The sequence below is a fragment of the Eucyclogobius newberryi genome, unplaced genomic scaffold (genome assembly GCF_026437365.1).
Source record: "Eucyclogobius newberryi isolate DKJ021-1_F unplaced genomic scaffold, fEucNew1.0.hap1 SCAF_19, whole genome shotgun sequence".
Classification (NCBI taxonomy): Eukaryota; Metazoa; Chordata; class Actinopteri; order Gobiiformes; family Gobiidae; genus Eucyclogobius; species Eucyclogobius newberryi.
In genome coordinates, this window is record NW_027315823.1 from 20,799,105 (window position 1) to 20,821,250 (window position 22,146).

The following is a 22,146-nucleotide window of genomic DNA, read 5'->3' on the forward strand; positions in this document are numbered from 1 at the left end:
TTCAGCTACTAAAAACATACAATTTGTGACTGTATCTCAACTCATTTGTGGGTTGTGACACTTCTGCCTGTTGAGATGCAGCTGTTTGAACTTGATCACAGTGAAACATTCTGGTCCTTGATCTTTCATTAAATTTAGAAATATGAACTCGGGCCAGCAACCAGTCAATAATAAGCCAAAACCCTTCTGCAGAACAATCAAACTGCCCCAAATTAAGTCCACATAATCCTTCATTTGTGCAGAAGTAGTCCATGGTATCAGCGGTATGGACTATTTATTTTTTTAAGTTTTTGCTCCCAAACGTTTTTTTAAATAATTAGTAATGATATCCAGATGGGAGTCAAAACAGCTTGAATAAACTAAATTACAAAGAAATTGAACATAAACATCTGATCAAATTAAAAGTAATAAGTTAATCAATCGTTTAGACGAGCAATTCTTGTCATATAAGCTTGTGGTTCTCAATCTTCCCCCATAATATGAACTGTTGGCATTCACAACCTCTGAACACAAAAAGTGTGCTGTTGCCTAACGTTTGTAAAACTTAATTTATTTTGAGGACATAACCCTGGATACATTAATTTGGGGAGCCAACAAATAGGAATCTACTGTTACCATTGCATTTTTAGGGTGTCCAGCCAATCGTTAATCTTTTCCCCGATCATCTGGGGACCCCGTAAAATTATTTTATGTTCAACCATTTAAGTTGTGTTAACTTGTGTATATACTTTTCTGTGTTTTACTGGCTGCACATGCATTAGACATAGCTGACCTATCATAATACAAAAAGGCTGATTAAATTGAACAAAAATACAGAGCAGGCAAAACTTGACACATTTTGGATAAGAGACACAAGCACTTCCCGTTTCACTTGCATGCAAGTCAATGTGGCAATGTGGGTTGGATAATAGAACTTATAGGTGACTTTATATTGTCTGAAAATGTCCATCTGAAAAAAAATATTTTAAATGCCCCTGTCACTTTGCAGGACTTAATTAACTAAAAAAGGAAGGAAAAAAAAGGAGGAACATTACACCGTCACTCTTGTCTATGCATCAGCAGTAAATTCATGCATAATCTGTTGAATTCTACTATCTCTACCTCCGTGTGTAAGATGCACTATTATGATTATGATGATGATGATGATGATGATGATGATGATGATGATGATGATGATGATGATGATGATGCCCTGCAGCAGCTCGAGGCGCCTCAGACTGACACATGTGTCCGGCTCTAGGACCCGGGGGCCCAGCTGCGCCAGACACCGGTTGATGAGGCGCTCCACTCCAGCATCGCATCTTTGACGGGCGAAGACCGCGCGTCCAGCCACGAGACTGTAACCGTGAAAACTTCCCACAAGGCTGACGGTGACTGACCCCCGCAGGCACTGCAGAGGCCACGTCAAGTGCTGACGCTGACCGTGACCAGAAGAACCATCCGCGCCTTGTCTCACCATGAGCGGCCAGAGGTTCACCGTCTCTAAGATCGCGGGCGAGCAGCTCGCCTCCGACAGCCAGGGGGAGGTGAACCAGCTGTTCGAGGGAGATGACCCGCCCGGTACCAGCGCCACGGACCGGGCAGAGCCAGCGACAGCAGGGGCCGAGGTGGTCGTGGTCCTCAAAGGTACAATCTTATCACTCTCACCGGGAAATGCGCTGTTTGTTAGCAATAGGCTACAAGCTAGCACTAAGACCACTGTTGATGGACAGATGTGTGACTGGAATGTTGAATAGATGTAAAGGGCAGGGTCTGGGCACATCTGGCACTAAATGCACGCATCTTGTCTTATTTGAGTATAAGTGCGTGGTTACAGGTGGCTCAGACATAAAAGACAATTATTCCTAAAGACATAGTGTTTCCATGGAGCCTGGGCTTTCCTCAGGATTAAGCTGCTGCTAGTGCGACTACTCATTTATTTTTTAGTCTGCATTAGCCCACATACAGCTGTGCTGCTTACAGGCGTCGCCTCACAGATGCTGGGGCAGTACAGATGTTATTCACTTCTTATTACTTAACACGCACCATTTATAAAGAACAGCCTAATGCTGTGGTCAAAGGCATCTTCAATCTGATTATAATCACTATCTGGGAAACCTTTTCAAAGATCCATTTGCTGATTTCATATGAACATTGTTCAATCTGTTTTTCTCTGTTGTGGGGGCAAATGCTGTTGTGATTTTGGGGTCTATGAAAATAAATTGAATTGAATTGAAAGGTACATTTTCTGACCATGGACAGCTCCTGGATGAATGAAGGATTCCATTGACCAGTTGTGATTTAAGTCTTCTTCCCAATGTTGCCAAATATTTTTGACCAGTAAATCATTGAGTGAAATTGGGCTGTGAGCCATAGGTCCAACATGTGCACATGTTTCCACTTTCCAAATGAATTCTCCTTGTGTATTGAACCTGAACAAATTGTGCCTGAAATGTCACCAGGGAGGGAATGTGGACCTTCACCTGTCTCCATGAGAAACATTTAAATAGTGCAGTCAAGTGCAAAATGTGCAAATTTATCCTCTGCCTGTCCTAAAAAAAATCTCTCCACTTGATTGTCTTCTATGAAATGCTTTTAATTGCTCCGCTGTTTCAATCCGAAGGACCCAATTTATTATTGCTGCTCTATAATCTACAATAGTTTCTCAGACTTTGTCACGCTTATGTGCTCAGTTGTAAATTGTGTGCTTGGATGCTTAGTTTGTTTTCTTTGCCAGTGGAATTAACAGTATCTCTGCCGTGCACTTTTTTACCTCTAAGAATCACTTCTCCTGATGTAGTTTCAGTTTCTTGCTGAGCTGCAGTCTTGTGGAGACTCATCACTACATCACTGCATCTAGTTGGATGGTTGTCATGGTGACAGTTGATGTTGAGCGGGTAACTCCTGATGTCATGTGCTCCTCTCCACGTTTGTTTGTTCAGGCGGACAAAATCTTATACAAATGCTATGAGTGAACAGTCTTTTTGTTCTGTTGATAGTCTGTTGTTGATCATATTCTTTAATTTACCCTACATGATGGTAAATGCTCTTTTTAACATCCTTCATTTGTCAATATTTGTCTATGAGAGCATCTGAATGCCACTTTTGATTAACTGTCCAATAATCCCCATTCCTCATGTCACTTTGTAATAGTATCTGTACAGGATGTTGACCTTTTAATTCATGCTATTCTCCAGTCATTGTCATCTAACACCATTTGCTTGCTGCGTTGCATGTTTACCTTGACCTTTCTCAGTACAAATCTGCCCCAGATCAGCCTCCAATGCGATGGGTAACTTCAGCAGGGCACAAAGCTTTACTGTACTATACTGTGCATTTAAATGAGCTTTGTGAGCCTTTACTTTATAAGATCAGATCAACTGGGGCAGATCCTGTTTGCTGTATTTAATTGAATATCCAAAGGAGTTGTTTACATGTTTAAAAGGACTGTACTGTGTAAAGCCATTAGCAGATAAACTTGTCAGTGGGGTTTGTATTGTTTCAGCACATCCAAAGTCTAGAAACAAGCATTTGATTAATACACAATCATACCATTTATAAATAACATTTGTGGTGTGCAAGGAACTAATATTCTTTTATTCTGTATAAAAGTGGTAGGATAACGTTATCCACAAAAGACCCATATTTCAATACAGGTGTAAAAATACTCTTTTCATGAAACGTTGTCACATGTCACATTTTCCTTTCACTCTCCTGACACTCCGCCTTTGCTCTAATGCTATTATTAGCTATAGTCTTCTTTCGGAAGAGCTATTGATTTGTGATCGTCCTACTCATTAAATGCCATTGCTTCTCTGCCATCACTCAACCTGCTGTTCCTCTTTCCATCAAAGGGGGATCATCAATACAGTTTCAATCAATACAACTCGCACAGCATTCAGCTTTACCTTGCACACAGCATGCTGCTCTGTATGTTCAATTTCTGTGTGGTTTAAACAAGCGTTCCAAATTAGATGAATGGAGTTTGTGTAGTGTAGTGTCGCAGAGACAACTCAAGAGGGCAGTCATTACTTTTCAACTTCAAACCTTATTTCCAAAGCACAGTCTTAATTTGTAGCGCTGCAAGATAAATTGCCATTTGAATTGTTGCAAGTAGCAAACCGCAAATACTGCATCTTACTTCATTACATGACATTATTTCCTCTGGGAAAAAAACACTTATTCTGTTCAAAACCTGTAAACTGTAGTTTAGACCTCTACAAACATGTTCTGAAATGCATAAGAAAACTTAATAAAGCTTTTCTAATTCCAAGATTACCAATTTACCAACATAAATAGTGGACGGTAAGAGCAAACAACAAAAATAACAAAACAGTGTGTAATTGTCAAGATATTGCCAAATGCACAGGTTTCTTCATCTTAATCCTCACACATTCCTTGAACTCAAGTGTATGACGTATAGCAGAACCAGCGTATGACGTATGGCAGAACCAGCGTATGACGTATAGCAGAACCAGCGTATGACGTATGGCAGAACCAGCGTATGACGTATAGCAGAACCAGCGTATGACGTATGGCAGAACCAGCGTATGACGTATGGCAGAACCAGCGTATGACGTAAAGTAGAACCAGCGTATGACGTATAGAAAAACCGCATATGATGTATTGCAGAACCAGCTTATGACTCAGAACCAGAGTATGACGTATAGCAGAACCAGAGTATGACGTATAGAGAACCAGAGTATGACGTATAGCAGAACCAGAGTATGACATATAGCAGACCCAGCGTATGACGTATAGCAGAACATGAACGCTGACTGAGTGGCATTCTCTCTGGCTTTTCTCTTGGTACTAGGGTTTTCCCCATCAACCAAACATGCACAATAAAAGACTAATCCTCCATCTTAGTATTCCTGGTCAAACAGCTCAAGGTCTGGAAGTGAGTTTAGCACTGTGGTCGCCAAGTGCAGAGGAATACTAAACCCTAAAATGTGCTATTGTGTAAGCAGCGCAATGAGCGACCCGTTTATGAGAAAGACCCCCAATACAAATATTAAGCAAACCAATGCAGCCCTGATCCTCTCCCATATCCTCCATCTATCTGTGTCTGTCTTTGATGTGTGCTGCTTCATGTGTTCGCAGACGCTGTGCTCGGTAAATACATAATCAGCGCGCTTATTATACGCAAACACCACTGGTACCGAACCTTTTGATGCACTAATACTATTAAGTTAAAAGCCTCTGCCTTTTTGTTGTCTTGTACGGTCACATGCTGGAGGTAAGAAAAAAGCAGGGACATGTTCCAGTCAACAGGGGGCAGTTGCGATCTTTAACCTGGCGACGGCAGCATCTACTACATCACTTTAGATCCGGAGCCATGAGGGGGATCCGGGACTTACGCAACAGTCTGCAAACTGTGTGCAGGCATTTGCATTTTCAGAATATCTCCAGTGAGTGTACAATTTGAGAAGCTACGGGTACGGTGTGTGTGAGGAGAAAAGTCGAGATAAAAGTAGTTCAGTAATGCTTTTGTGGTTACGTAACAGTCTGCAAACGCACTGAGAAGGAATTGTGAGAGGGGAAGGAGTGCGAATATATAGTATGTGATGGGGTGTGTGTGAAGGGTGGTCCGGGTGAAAATTTATACAAAGTGACAAAATCCTGCTCCCATGTAGGCAAGCTGCAGGGCAAAGCTCTGTGACTCCAGCAGCAAACAGGAGCACAGAACACCAGAGCAGCATGAGCAACAACTGACACAAACAAACTGAAAACTAAAACCATTGTGTGTGTGTGTGTGTGTGTGTGTATGTGTGTGTGTGCGCGCGCGCGTGTGTCTGCGTGCGCGCGCGTGCGTCTGCGTGCGCGTGTGTGTGCGACTTTATCTAAAATTAGACAGGATATTTTGTTTTTTGTGGGGGAAATTATTGCACTTCATAAATTGTACCCTTTGCAATTTGCTTTTGTGTCCCATTAAAATAGTGATTTTGATTCCATGGCGATGGGATCATGGGAAATACCACCAATTCATTATTTCAACTTGGGTTTTGCATTAACAAGTGATACCAGTGCAGACTTTGAAGTGGACATGTAATGCATTATTTTTGTCTTTTTTTTTAAATTTTAAACTGCTTTTGGGCTTCTTGGCATTTGTATTTCATGTTTTGCATAATGTGTAAATGGAAAACACTGCAAGAGCAGTTCCCTCGGCTGACAACTGTGTTTTAGAAACCATTTAGCAATGGAGCTCTTATAAGATAACACATCAGAGTGTTTGAAGTGAACGCAATTTAAGTGCAGAAGTGCTCAGAAGGAGTCCAGTGAATTTGGGCATAAAATAAAATGGCCCTGTTGAACTAAATGAAAATATCATCAAGCATTGTTTAAATTATATTTTATGGGCTATTTGGCACGGAAATGAATGGCACTACTTGAAATATATATGTATACAGTATACACCAGTCTAGTTCTTTTTGTCTCTGAAAAAGGTATACTTCTAATAAAATAATTCTCTGGATTTGACCCATCCTTCCATGCTGGAGCATCCAGCTCAGGAACAGGGCTCGGGGACCAATCTCCAGATCTTGAGCTCGGCTTGGTCAATATCACCTTAGCAAGTGGATTTTATCTTTTGTGTATGTTTTGGATTGATGGGGGAAGTCAAATTGCTTTTGAGAGTATCAGTGTTGGTTACCACCGAGACATGTATTGTCAACATTTTTAAACACATTATGTCACTTGTAACATTGTTTGCTGTTGCAGACTAGCACAAACATACTTGCCATTGAGATAACGAGCAGTGGTGGACCAACATATTTTATTAGGTCAGTATGTTCATTTGTAGGGCATGGTGTGCTAGAATTGATCACCTCCACCTGAATGTAAGTGCTACATACGAGGCAGCGCAGTGTGGAGAGTGTTATTTTGGTCTGATTTGGAGCAGCCTATCCACTGAGGGGACAGAAGCAGAGAGCAGCGGGCCAAACACTCAGGTCATGTATTCCCATGGGGCTGGGCTGGTATTCAGGAACTACAGCAGACCTTCTGGTCCCCCGGGACTGCCTCTGTGCTGTTTTCATCCTCACTGGGTGCAACACAATTTAGACCAGGGCTCTGCAAAGCCATTCTTATCATCTGAAAAGGTGAGGTGTACAAAGTAATTACGTTTGAGTTGTGCTAAGAGGTACATTATTTCACATTTTGATTAAATTTGTTGAAGAGGTTTACTTGACTGCGGAATAAAACCAGCCCTTCAGCAGAATAAGGATTATTTGTGCAGGACCGTAGGGGTCCAGTGTGTGCACAGTCCACATGTTGCTCGCTGCACCTGAATACTCTACACTCCATCACAATTATCTTATGAGACGGCTGTGCTGCAAAGGCACAAAGAGTCACTGTGGTGCAGACCCCAGTCAGGCCATGGTCTAAACACTTTTGGATCAATAAATACTTTATTCTTGAATTACAACTATTATTATAATAATATTTTAGTTTAATGTTCAATTAGAATTTCAGAATTGAGCATCTGCAACAGTGACACAACAGGATTTTAGTACTGACCATCCACTCAGTACATTTTTTCGTTGCGTTCGTTGTGTTGTTGTGACGTGAGCTAGCTCCGAGCGAGCCCACCAGCCCCCCCCCGCGCCCTCCGGCCGCGCTAAAGTACGGCGTGTCGTCGGTACACGTTTATGTACACGTTTATATGAAAGAGGAACTTCACGAACGATCGGGACACGCACTGGAATCGCTTTAAATTAACTTGTTTTGACTTTGTTCGGCTGGATTGAGTGTTTTCGGCGTGTCGTTGCGATGTGTTTTGGCTCTGAGTCCCCCGGCTCCGGCCCCGGCTCCGGCCCCGCCCCGCGTACCGCCCCCCGGCCCCGCCCCCCGTACCGCGTTTCCACAAAGGAGGTACTCATGAAACTGCAGAGAACTGTCGTCTTACCCGGAGATCGTCACGTTATCCCGTCGCAATACTGACCTAACCTAATACTGATGTGCAATTCTGTCGTATGTGCAATTACTGTGAAATTCATGTGCAATTCATGTGCTGTCGTGACACATATTCATGTGCAATTACTGTCGGGATCACATGCAATGGTATTTATTTATTTATTTGTCTATGGGAGTTTTTATTTATTTATAGGAGATCTTCTACTGAAAGTGTTTTTTCAGACTTCCTATAAGTGATCTGTTCTTCTGTATCTACCTCTGTATCTACCTGCGTTGCACCAATGAAATTTCCCCATGTGGGACAATAAAGGATTATCTTATCTTATCACTCATTTAATGTATAGATTCCCTTGATGGCATTTCCATGTGTGGAACCTTCTGCTCTGCGAGGGGCTCTTGTAACCACGAGCCACATCATGATCCTGTCCCTTCAGTCATTTGTTTTCAGCCTGTGCTCGTGTGGGCATATTTCAGCTCTGCTCCATCCATCTCTATCGCACATGCCTGATTTGTTGGTAATGTCTGCTCTCCATCATCTCCAAGTGTGATTTTCACACACAGCACCTTATCGGATCGTCTTCATTTTTAACATATCTCCCCCCTCGTTTCCGTGCTACGTTCATTCAGCCCCGGGCGTCTTGTCTGGTACACAACACAGATAGCCAAAGTCAGCAGTGTGTGAATGGCTGTTTGGTTAGCTGGCGCTGCTAATGGTGTTTGCAGGAGCAGATTTTGCATTTAGTTTGTAGTGTCAAAGAGGTGTGCTTTGTTTGAACCTGTGAGGATCTGGACTGTCTATGTAAATAACAAGTGAAAGAGAAGTGAATGGATCCCATTCATTACTTCCTCCAAGATTAAGATATTGTTTCTAAATGACAGAACTGTCTTGCATACAGATTCTTGAGTGCATCAATGTTTGTGCTTTTTGTTTTTTACTAACCGCTTTAGATGAACAAACCTGGATTGTAGTTGAAGACCTCAGCTGGTTTATTTGTAGCAGTATTGTTAAAATTTGATGAAAACTTGACAAACTGATTATTCCCTTGCATTTATAACTTGCTCCACTTCTCCAGATGTGAATGCCATTATGAGTCTGGCTCCCCATGAATTCGTACTATATTATTTTCAATTTGATAACTTGCCCTTGTGCAATATATCATTCCTTGGACACATTTGTGAACAGGAAACAAATGTACATTTCTTGCTTGTTCCACATTTTGTTGTAGCTGCAAGCCCATGCAACTTGTACTATAATCCAGTATTTAGGTCATGAATAACATCCACTCATTGAAGACATTTGTTCATAATCCACAGTTTCTGCCACACTTGTCTCAGTTGCGAGCTGGAGCTGGAAAGATGGTGCATGGTGTTGCTTCTTTTCATGTTCAAACTCTTTCATGTCTTCATCCTCTAATATCTTGGTGCCGTCGCTGTTGCCCCCCTGTATTTTTGACTGGGTTCTCCCCTTTCCCTCTCTCTGTCTTCTCTCCGTGTGCTTAAACAGCCGCTCTCCCCTTGGTTTTGGTGCATTGCAGAGGCTCCACTACCACATCGGAGGCATCAGAGGCACAACAGCCTTGGCAATCGAGGTCTCCCTCTGCCGCGCTCTTTTATATGACTCTATGTATTTGCTCTGTGCTGTCACATTTAATGCTTTACATAGCTTTATTAATGATCTGGTGTTTTTTTATTCATCAAATGCTTGTTAAGATTCGGAGACAGTGGGAAATAAGAGGTCAAACGTTCCAAATCAAAGAGCTGTATGATTTAAATCTTCTTTTTCATTCTGCATCTGTTCACCCATGTGATTATGTAAAGTACAGTCTAAAATGACTACATGTCTATTATTTAAGTTTTGACTGATATTTGCACGAGCACAGCTGACCGGTTTAAGCAGTGGACCCAAGCCTGACTCTTCTATGTTATGTCATCCCACAACAGTGTCTTACAAGAATATGTATGTAATGCATGCTATTTTATGTATTGCTTTATTAACCTTTATTTAACCAGGTGAGAACCAAGGCAAATGTAGAGTATTGCGATTACATTAGACATTTAAAAACACATTTACTACTCATTTTACACTAGCTATTGTAAGATCTTTCGAACCAGACAAAGCATCAATGTGCATGATTGCTGTTTTTGGAGGGGGCAGAATCTAGAGGGTTAAGATAATTACTGTTGCACATCTCCTGGCAGCTCTGCAGAGATATTTGGGAAATGTATACAACAGTTTGCTGCTCCCCCCCACACACAAGATGTAGCTATCTTATAGTCTGGTCACACCTCCGGTGCGTCTCAGGCCAAACTTGGACAAAGATAAGGAATATCTTATCTTATCTTTATTGTCCCACATGGGGAAATTTCATTGGTGCAACGCAGGTAGATCCAGAGGTAGATACAGAAGAACAGATCACTTATAGGAAGTCTGAAAAACACTTTCAGTAGAAGATCTCCTATAAATAAATAAAAACTCCCATAGACAAATAAATAAATAAATACCATTGCATGTGATCCCGACAGTAATTGCACATGAATATGTGTCACGACAGCACATAGATTGCACATGAATTTCACAGTAATTGCACATGAATTGCACATGAATTCCAACAGCAATTGCACATATGACAGAATTGCACATCAGTATTAGGTTAGGTCAGTATTGCGAGTGTTCAGTACTAACAGTTTTTGTTATAAAGTCTGACAGCAGCAGGAAGGAAAGACCTACGGAACCTTTCCTTCACACATCGAGGGTGGATCAGTCTCTCACTGAAGCTGCTCTCCAGAGCGGAGAGAGTGTCCTGCAGGGGGTGACACTCATGGTCCAGCATAGATGTGAATCTAGCCAGGACCCTCCTGTCCCCCACCTCCTGCACCGAGTCCAGAGCACAGCCCAGGACGGAGCTGGACTTCTTGATGACTCTGTCCAGCCTCTTCCTCTCCCTCTCTGTGATGCTGCTGCTCCAGCAGGCCACACCATACAGGAGGGCCGATGCCACCACAGAGTCGTAGAAGGTCTTCAGGAGTGGCCCTGTCACTCCAAAAGACCTGAGTCTCCTCAGGAGGTAGAGCCGACTCTGGCTCTTCCTGTACAGTGCGTCTGTGTTATGAGTCCAGTCCAGTTTGTGGTTCAGATGAACACCCAGGTACTTGTATGAGTCCACTTTCTCAATGTCCCGTCCCTGGATGTTCACTGGCGAGGGGGCAGTGGGGTGGCGTCTGCGGAAATCCACCACCATCTCCTTGGTCTTCCCCGCGTTGATGAGGAGGTGGTTCCGCTGACACCAGTCCACAAAGTCCTGCGCCAGTCCTCTGTACTCCGCGTCGTCGTCGTCCGTGATGAGTCCGATGATGGCAGAGTCGTCAGAGAACTTCTGCAGGACACAGCTGTCCGTGTCATGTCTGAAGTCTGCAGTGTAAAGGGTGAAGAGAAAGGGCGCGAGGACAGTGCCCTGGGGCGCCCCCACACTGCAGGTCCGAGTGTCAGACACACAGTTCCGGGCTCTCACAAACTGGGGTCGGTCTGTGAGGTAGTCCAGGATCCACTCTGCCAGGTCATACTCCACACCAGCCGTCTCCAGCTTGTCCCTCAGGAGCAGCGGCTGGATGGTGTTGAAGGCGCTGGAAAGATCGAAGAACAGAATCCTCACAGAGCTGCCAGGCTTTTCCAGGTGAGGGAGAGAGCGGTGCAGCAGGGAGATGACGGCGTCCTCCACTCCGATGCCAGACCGATATGCAAACTGCAGCGGGTCCATGGCTGAGCTCACGGTGGAGCGGAGGTGGTCCAGGACTAGCCGCTCCAGTGTCTTCATCAGGTGGGACGTGAGAGTCACTGGCCTGAAGCTGTTGAGGTCTTTGGGGCGCGGTGTCTTAGGCACAGGTACCAGACAGGAGGTCTTCCAGACCTGTGGTACCACCCTCAGCTTCAGGCTCATGTTGAAGACATGCTCCATAACTCCACACAGTTCATCTGCGCAGGACTTAAGGAGCCTGGGGCTGATGCCATCAGGTCCTGCTGCCTTCCTCACTTTAATCCTCCTCACCTGTGCTGCTGTGACAGTCAGTGGTTGGCAGGGGGACCGTGTGCTGGGGGGATGGGTGAGTCCAGGCGAAGTGGGGAGCTGATGGTCAGGGGCAGATAAGCGAAGAGGAACAGATGCAGGGCATTGTCCAGCTGTGGAAGAGGGAGCATGCAGCTGTGCAGGGGGAGGGGCGGGTGACCGATCAAACCTCAAGAAGTGAGCATTTAAATCATTCACCCACTGTAGATCCCCCTCTGTCTGGGCAGGGGGGATTTTGAAGCCCGATATGGTTTTCAGGCTCCTCCACACTCCCTGAATGTTCTTTTGCTGCAGCTGCTCCTCCATCCTCCTCCTGTAGCCGGCCTCAGCCTGCCTGATCTTCCTCCTCAGCTCCTTCTGCACAGTCCTCAGCTCCTCCTTGTTCCCTGACCTGAAGGCTCTCTTCTTCTCCTTCAGCAGAGCCTTCAGTTCACGGTCCCAGTGACGCATGGGAAAGGAAGAAGCTCACTGGTCATTCATCATTTCGAACAAACTCCTCTTACCTCTGTTTAACAGTGTTTAGTGCTCCTCTAATTTTTCCTTACTTTTTCACATTCAATCCACCATTTCAAAAAATAAATGGACCATGCCTTTCTCAGATTGGCTAATCCACCTGCCAATCCATTCACTTAACTCTGGGAGATGAGACCAGGGTTAGACTACACATATGTATTGTATAATATCATAGCAAGCAATAAGGGACCAAGGGACTTGGTCTTGGCAACCCATGGTAAAAGGAACCGCAAAATGCAATTTAGAACACCAACTGGAAATCAGTTACAGTACAAGCAATCCTACAATCCAATTATAGTCCATGTGGTCCAAATAAACAATGTCTGAGAAACAACGAAACCAGTATGTGAATGACATAAATTGGTTTCTACCTTTGAGTGAGAATAAATTGGGCCATGGCAAATATAGTTGTAGTATATAAGAGTTTTAAGGAATTCTGACAGAAAAGACTGTGAATGAAGACCATACCATGCACTATTTTTCAGTATCATTCCACCATATTGTGCTGTCTATACCAGAGCTGACAGCTCTGATTAAACATATATTTGATGAGGGATTTTTCAGCTGCATTATATAGCCCAGATGGGTACACCAACAGATCGGCGTTGTGATAATGGCATCTCATCTTTCAACAGCTTTGTCCTGTATTATTCAAGACATTGTATAACATATTCACATTCTTAGCCCTGGGCTTCCTTCCTCTCAGATCTGCCTAAGGGACACCGGGTAATTGGGGATTCTAAAGTGCCAGCAGCCTCATGACCTGTTCCCATGTCAGCTCTTATTGGACTGTCCACGACACATTTGAGTGCTTCTCTTCTTTCTGGAATATACAAAACTATATTTGGTTTCTCATTTCTGTCTCTTTGGGACTCGCACAGAATTTGTTATTCTCAAACTTTTCAAACAATTCAACAAATGTTTATGTTTTTGCTTCTTATGGTCGAACCAAACTTCTGATCTCATCTGCACCAAATGTGAAAGAAGTGTCGGTTTATTCGAGGGCTTGATTGTTATCTTGGCAGGCAGCCATTAATTGTTGACTTTTTAATTGTCCACTACAACATAAATATTCCCACTTTGTTGATTAAAACAAATGGTAATAACCAATTCCACAGTATATTCGGAAAATACGACAAATGTTCCCTCATTAACAAGAGAGTGGTTTTTTTAGTAGTTTCTTCTTGCTTCTGCTAAGCTTGTTCTCCAGCCCCCTCTTCAGCTCAGAAGGATACAGGATTGGCGGAGATGAAGCCAGTGTGAAGCAACCCTCCTTGTAATCCAAGCTATTTGAGGCAAACGCACCCACTAGTGAAAGCCTAAAGCCCAGCTTGTGATTTAGAATTCCATGTATATGTTACGTAACGCCTTTGTCTTTCATGCTTGAACTCCACTCAAGCGCAGGCATAGTTTATTAATGAAAGGGAATGCATGATTGGGATGTGGCAATCTCTCTCTCCCAGTGAACAAAGCTGGTTATATAGTGAAGACTAGTCCTCCTCACGTGTGCATGTGTGTGATGTGTGAGTAGAAGGAGATGGCGGGCTTTTCTCTGTATTTGACACGAGGTGCATGACAACATGGCCACCCACCACTATAAAAGGTCAGGGTTTGTATCCCCTGAAGACCAGATAATGGTTGGTCACAGTTTGCACGATTATTCACTTATGCTGCATGACATTTGTGACATTCAGTGTCTGATAGACGGACAAGGACACACTTAATTTACTCAACAGTGGTTGATCCATTAACACAACCCTATACAGTTGGAAGAAAGGTTTTAGTGGGTTTTCCTGTAATAATCTTTATTTATTTCATTTTATTTATACAGTTTCAAAGATCAGTTTTGCAAAATGATGTACAGTCAACATAATAGAGCAATTACAAATAGCATAAAATAAAGAGGCAATAAAAGCAGACAGCGAAACACACATCAAACGGCCCAAATACATAAATAAAATCATAATAAAATACGTTATTAGCAGTTAAAGGAAGTCCAGTCAACAAGAAGTGATGTAAAAGAAGATGAGTAAGCTTTATCTCCTGCGGCAGGGCATTCCAAAGCCAAGGAGCCTGGACCGAGGAGGCTCGATCACCCTTTGTGTCTGTTAAAACCAGTGAGAAGTCTAGCTGCTGCAAACTGAACCAGTTGTAGAAGAGAAACTGCATCTTGATTATTGAGTGACGGCATAATGTATTACGGTACGCATTGTATTTGTGGTTATAATTTAACTTCAACTAATACATTTAAAGACATTTTTTAACAGATTTTTGTTAGATTGACATAACATTGACTACCGTTATCGCCCATCCAAAATTGACATCATCAACCATTTGAAATAAATATATACCTCTTTGATTTATATCTTTTATGAAGCCCCAATCCTTACAAAATTATTTAAGGTTGTTTGGAAGTGGCTAATTGAAAGGAGCAAGGAGAAATGCAATTAAATGAGCCGTAGAGTCTAAATGGCATTGACCATTAATAACTAATGGCCAATGCCATTAGTGAAAACTATGAATTTGGGTAACTTTGGTCTGTTAGTGATGCACATTTTGTTTTCAAGTATTAAAGTGTAGGTTGGGAAAGGAATAGGGCTGAGTGATAATGATAAAAATCTATTCAATTATTTGTAGGACAGTGCATATTAATCAATTAAAATGTTTTTTTTTTTTATATTAGACGTTTTTTGAGCTCTCACCTTTACGACACCATGATTTCCTGTATTGCTTAATCGTCAAGTCATGTTTTGTAGTCAAGTGTATCCGAGTTCACTAAAACCATTAGCATGGCCAGAGGAAACAGCCTTTTATGTCAGGGTGATGTTAGGTGCTGGTCAGTACTGTCAGTGTTCTCTGGCCTGTTGAACCATAGATATGGCAGGTTGTCTTAGCCAACATTGGATTTAATTGAAATGGATTTTCCTTCCAACATTTCTGCTGTAATTGAGGCAATGTTGCTTATCGCTGTCTGTAAATCTTCCGTTACATGTTATCTGAAGCCTTACCACTAAGCGCCACTTCGCATGGTGAACATTGTTTGTTGCCAAAACCCCTTTTCTGTCTGAGCTGCTCATGATTGGAATGCCTCCCCCATCACCATCAGAAACATCAAGACATACGCTTCATTTAAAGTATAGTTGTGACTCATTGACAATCAAAGCTGTCAGCATTAACCTGCCGCTGCCCCTTTTGTCTCTTCAGTGTTTTTTGCTGTTGTTTGCTGCGTGTGGGTCTTTGGGTGTAATGTATGATTTTAGAGGGATGAATTTTAACTTATAACAACTGAAATTTCACTTTATATAGGGTGACTTTTAACATCAGTCCAGGGATTACAGATGAAAAATAGCCTTCTGGCTAATTTAGTCATATTTGCATCATGTAATGTTTGTTCACATGCACTGTCCTTGAAAGAAATAAAAAAAAAACATTCAAAATGGTTCTAATAGAGCAGCCCTACTTGGTTATTTACATTTGGTTTTGTGACCAGAATCCCAATTTGTATACATACATTTCAAATCTAATCGCAATTTAAAAGAAAATCACAGTATAATTTTTTTTTCTAGAATAATACTGCCCTAGTGTCAAAGGCACTCGTGATCAGACTTGATACCTAAGTGACAAGTCACGGTAAACAAAAAAATCACATGAATAAAGTACAAACTAGACCTTTCTTATGCAGTTGGAGTCTTGATCTTTATCAAATCTATTATAAAACCACATGGTACGATTAGAAAATATGATTACTTTTTTTGCGAGGCCTGTCCATTAAACTTCATTGCATTACTTTTAGTATTAATTGAATTCTTTTAGCTTTTCAGCAGCTTCCTTTTATGCAGCAAAGGACGTAAACATGCACAATCAAGCGCAGACAACAACAAACCATACAATATCCACAAACTTTGCCTTTGTCTTTTAAAAAATCGGCATCAGAGCAAAGAGGGACCTGAATCCAGAGCCTGGTGTAGATGTGGAAGAATGACATCTGTCCAGAGGTGTTCCTAAAGATGGCACCGGGAGCTGTTCCTGTGTACGATTTAGTGGCTTCACTGATGGGACTAAAGCTGCTGACACACGTATGTTCTATCTGAAAGTAAAACCTGATGCACATGTTCTTTCTGTGGTTTTGCCCTCTTGTAAAGTCTGACCACAGGTACATCAGTGATCAGTCACCAGCCTGGGCAGACTCTCCTCTGTTTTTGAGTCGGATTAATTAGTGGCCACTCTGCATTACTGTACCTCAAGAAGAAATCTGCATGCATTTTTAGTAATGAAACTGCCTGGTTTTCTAAATGCTCAAAGTTTAGCCTAGCTTTGCTCTCAACCCGCGCCATCGCCCCTCACCCCCTGCTCTAGCTGGCTAATTGGTCAGGGCCGATCTCGCCTGTCGTCACACAGTGGGAGGCGCCAGAAGAAGTAATGCAGAAGAAAAAAATATTTTTTGCTACATGCGCCACTCAGCCCAGCCCCATAGAGATCAGTGCACTGCCTTCTTGGATTCATCTTCTAGATCTTGTAGTTTCATGTGTGGATGTCTCTGACTACATGTAGACTTTCCAAAACAGGTGAATGCTTCAACCAGACAGTCTTTACTTTAACATTTAATTAGTTGTTTATTTTATTTGTTACATTTCAGTAGCATTAGCTGTGAGAAACAGTTAGTTTAGCCAACTGCTGCTGTGCACAGAGCCCATTGTCCGAGCTGCTTATATACAGTACACCTCGAATTGAATTGAAAGGGACCAATTTTGCCCCTTTGTGTTGAACTTGATTCAGTGGTTTGTGTATTTTCAGTTTAACAGACTCAGACACGTTGGAACACAGGTCGAAACTCTATCAATAGTGTGTGCTGCCACTGAAGTCCCTGACACATCAGAGGGCTTCATACAAAACTACTCTTTATTTTCATCAGCTCTAAGCTGCATCACAGCACTGAACTATGGATTTGTCGGTTAAATCCAGATAGTCTTGATTGTACCCCAGTATTTTATGTTGTTCTTTTGATATATATCCCAGTATATATATATATCCCAGTATATATCCCCAGTTCTTTTGATATAATGTACCCCAGTATTTTATGTTGTTCTTTTGATATATATATATATATATATATATATATATATATATATATATATATATATATATATATATATATATATATATATATATATATAATATAATCTTTCTTTACATAGGTTGGTTTACATAGGTTGGTTTCTTTTAAGTAAGTTTTTGTTGCTGGGTGTTTAAAAAAACTGGAACAATCTATGCAGTGTCCTTTTATTTCCTTTGGTTAATCACCTGTATGTGTAATTGGCACTATACTGCATTTATTTCTAAATGATGCTGTTCTCTCACCTCAGCGCTCCTCCTTATATGTCTCATAAGACCCGTGTATTATCCCTTGACAAAGTTAATTATCAAAAAACTAATTAGCCATACTAAATACTGTGCCGTTAAAATCTCCATAGCAGTTGATTTGCATGCATCCCAAAATGAGTTGGACACCAGTATTTACAACTCAAAATAATTTAGTTGACTTTTCCCATGGGACACCATAAGAGGCTTATGTGTTCACCAAACATTGATTGTATATTCTCCTCTGACATGTGCATACTGTGATGGTCATGCTTGTAATCCTGTTGGCTAAATATGCTTTGCTGTGAAAGCAGATTAAGACGTGGCTTGTGTTTTCTTGGCTTGATATTCCCATTGGCCTGCTGTTGTGAGCGCTTCAAAACATCTGTCCAGAGATGATGACCCAATGCTGCACTTAAACCTGTCTGAACCATAAAGGCTCAACTGCCGGGAGCTATAACAACTTGGCATACATCAGGATTTGACAAAATAGTAATTTTAATATGATAAAACATTAAACAGAATTTTGTCAAGAGTAGGAAATTGTTTGTTTCATTTAATTTAGCACACATCTTGGTGTATATTAATTGTAAATAATATTCAGGAGGCCATTCAGATTTATTCTTAGTTCATTTGGAACAAATACACACACATTTAATAAATATTACCATTAAAGACGATGTGTCTGATTGTTTTTCATGTACTAGAGTAAAATCTGTTTGTTTTTTGGTAATGATTTGTTTTCACATCGATACGATGCGTTCCGATGTAAGACAAGCGATACAATACAAAGTGATATTCGACGTAAATAAATTCTATATAGCTCCTTTAAAATTGTATTTCGATTTAGTACAGTCATTTTTGTGTGTGGACATAAAATTACTTCAGAATATTTGCAATCAACTAAATACATAATTAAACTCAATCGATACTTTTTCTTTGACTTTTATTTTAAAATCATAAAGTTTTTAATTAAGGTGCTCTCTCCTTTCTTCCTTTGCTGTCGGTAGTGGTAGTCAAGACCGCTCTAATCGAGACCTACCTGAGACCACAGGGTCCCGAGAGCGAGACAAGACATGGGGTCAAGACCGAGACCAACACAGATCGAGACAGATTTGAAAAACTACGACTTTGCCCAGGATCTGACCATTGCTCAAGAATAAACCTAGAGTGTACAGACCCAAACATTTTGTATTAACATGTAGTGTAAATAAATTACAAATGTAATATGCATCATATATAATATTTTAATAATATCACTTTTTCTGGTGCGGCCACTTTACAAAAAAATAATCCATGCAGTAATTTAACAAAAAAAAATACTATAAATATATAATTTTTACTAACCAATATCAAATGTCTAAGTTAAACTGAACTAATAGTAATAATGAGAGTTTTATATGAGTGTAATTTATTTTAGTGTCATTGTCATTAGCATTAACAGACGTCGTTCAAAGGGCCCATAACATGCAAAATCGACTTTTCAGAGCTTTTAACCTTCTTACATTGCTATTTGTGCTTCATATATGTACCCAGAGTGTTTTTTTGATTGATTCCCGCAGTGTTTAGCTATATTACAGACTATCTCCTTTCCTCGAATCTCCAAACTGACGGGCGGTGGGGCAAGACCGCGTCATAAGGGCAAGCACGCGTCACCATCCCCCCTCACCCTCACCCTCCCCCCTCTCCACCCGCCTCCCCCTCCCCCCTCCCACCTGCCGCCTCCCGCCCCCTTCCCCCTGGCTCCGCGCTGGCTCCAGACTCGTCTCCCCATACAAGCCCCGGAGTTTTTCTGCTTCGATTTACGACGAAACACGGTTCAAAGAGGCCCAATACTTCATTAATGATATCGCACTCTTTACTATTATCACAATGGTGAAGGTTTATGTGGCAATTGATGCAGCAACCGGGAAAATAAACGGAGAGAAGTTCTATTCGATACCGAAAAACCAGGAAATAAGAGCGCGATGGACATAACACTTTTGGACATAAGACTTTTATGTATATTTGGACATAAGACTTTTTTTATATATATATATATATATATATATATAATATATATATATATATATATATATATATCTCGTTTCTCACTCATTCGCGCGGAGCGGCGCAGACAGCTGTGGGGCACACACTACGTCACGGGTGGGCGGGGCACACACGCGCTCTGAGACTACGTCACGGGTTGGGCGGGAGAGCCAGATCGCTCTTCGCAAGGGTGGGGGCGAATATCAAACCAAGCCGTCTGCATTTCCGGGTTGGTGAGGGGGTCCAAGGTCTGGGTGATATTTCTTAACTATTATGTTAAGGGTGTTGCACAACCCTTATTATTATCAATTATACACTTAGGATAGACTACAAAACGTGAAAAAAAGCATGTTATGGCACCTTTAATGGTTTGTGCATGAAGCCCTGGGCTGACAACATCACTCTGCAAATAAACAAGTCTGAGAGCTCTCCTCCTCCACCTCTACCTCTCCTCTGTCTTTTTCCTCTCTCTCTGTCCCTCCTCTACCTCTGTCTCTCCTCTCTCTCTCCTTTACCTCTGTCCCTCCTCTACCTCTGGCTCTCCTCTCTTACTGGCTCTGTCCTACCTCTCCTCTACCTCTTCTCTGTCCTTTCCTCTCCCTCTGTCCCCCCCTCTCTCTCTCCCTCCTCTACCTCTGTCCCTCCTCTACCTCTGTCTCTCCTCTCTCTCTCCTCTACCTCTGTCCCTCCTCTACCTCTGTCTCTCCTCTCTCTCTCCTCTACCTCTGTCCCTCCTCTACCTCTGTCTCTCCTCTCTCTCTCCTCTACCCCTGTCCCTCCTCTACCTCTCTCTCTCTCTCTCTCTCTCCTCTACCTCTGTCTCTCCTCTCTCTCTGGCTCTGCCCTACCTCTCCTCTACCTCTGTCTGTCCTCTGTCCTTTTACTCTCCCTCTGTCCCCCCCTCTCTCTCTGTCCCACCTCTACTTCTGTCTCTCCTCTCTCTCTGAATCTGCCCTACCTCTGTCTCTCCTCTGTCTCTCCTCTGTCCCTCTCCTCTACCTCTGTCTCTCCTCTGTCTTTCCTCTGTCTCTCCTCTGTCCCTCTCCTCTACCTCTCCGCTGTCTCTCCTCTGTCCCTCCTCTGTCTCTGTCCCTCCTCTGTCTCTCTCCTCTACCTCTGTCTTTCCTCTGTCTCTCTCCTCTACCTCTGTCTCCTCTGTCTCTCCTCTGTCCCTCCTCTGTCTCTCTCCTCTACCTCTGTCTCTCCTCTGTCTCTCCTCTGTCTCTGTCTCTGTCTCTCCTCTGTCTCTCCTCTGTCTCTCTCCTCTACATCTGTCTCTCCTCTGTCTCTCCTCTGTCCCTCCTCTGTCTCTCCTCTGTCTCTGTCTCTCCTCTGTCTCTATCTCTTCTCTGTCCCTCTACTCTGTCTTTGTCTCTCCTCTGTCTCTCCTCTGTCCCTCTCCTCTGTCTCTCCACTGTACCTCTCCTCTACCTCTGTCTCTCCTCTGTCCCTCTCCTCTACCTCTGTCTCTCCTCTGTCTCTCCTCTGTCCCTCTCCTCTACCTCTGTCTCTCCTGTCTCTCCTCTGTCTCTCCTCTGTCCCTCTCCTCTACCTCTGTCTCTCCTCTGTACCTCTCCTCTGTCTCTCCTCTGTCTCTCCTCTGTCTCTCCTCTGTCCCTCTCCTCTACCTCCGTCTCTCCTCTGTCTCTCCTCTGTCCCTCCTCTCCTCTGTCTCTCCTCTGTCTCTCCTCCGTCCCTCTCCTCTACCTCTGTCCCTCTCCTCTACCTCTGTCTCTCCTCTGTCCCCCTCCTCTACCTCTGTCTCTCCTCTGTCCCTCTCCTCTGTCTCTCCTCTGTCCCTCTCCTCTATCTCTCCTCTGTCCCTCTCCTCTGTCTCTCCTCTGTCTCCTCTGTCTCTCCTCTGTCTCCTCTGTCTCTCCTCTGTACCGTTCCTCTGTCTCCCCTCTGTCCCTCTCCTCTACCTCTCCTCTGTCCCTCTCCTCTGTGTCTCCTCTGTCCCTCTCCTCTGTCTCTCCTCTGTCTCCTCTGTCTCTCCTCTGTCCCTCTCCTCTGTCTCTCCTCTGTCTCCTCTGTCTCTCCTCTGTACCGCTCCTCTGTCTCTCCTCTGTCCCTCTCCTCTGTCTCTCCTCTGTCTCCTCTGTCTCTCTTCTGTCTCTCCTCTGTCTCCTCTGTCTCTCTCCTCTACCTTTGTCTCTCCTCTGTCTCTCCTCTACCTCTGTCTCTCCTCTGTCCCCCTCCTCTACCTCTGTCTTTCCTCTGTCCCTCTCCTCTGTCTCTCCTCTGTCCCTCTCCTCTATCTCTCCTCTGTCCCTCTCCTCTGTCTCTCCTCTGT

At 42.9% G+C, this 22,146-nt stretch overlaps 1 protein-coding gene across 3 annotated transcripts in view; it reads left to right on the top strand.

The window, feature by feature from the left end:
* Nucleotides 1-1,295: 1,295 nt before the first annotated feature.
* Nucleotides 1,296-22,146, top strand: part of slc12a5a (solute carrier family 12 member 5a) — a 156,525-nt gene continuing 135,674 nt past the window's right edge. For 2 of the 3 annotated variants that reach the window (XM_072452087.1, XM_072452089.1), the window contains exon 1: nt 1,297-1,626. In XM_072452087.1, coding sequence (XP_072308188.1) covers nt 1,458-1,626 — 169 coding nt within the window. In that variant the 5' untranslated portion in view covers nt 1,297-1,457. Of the gene's footprint in view, nt 1,627-22,146 lie in introns of all 3 variants that reach the window. The other variant, XM_072452088.1, reaches the window with a different exon arrangement.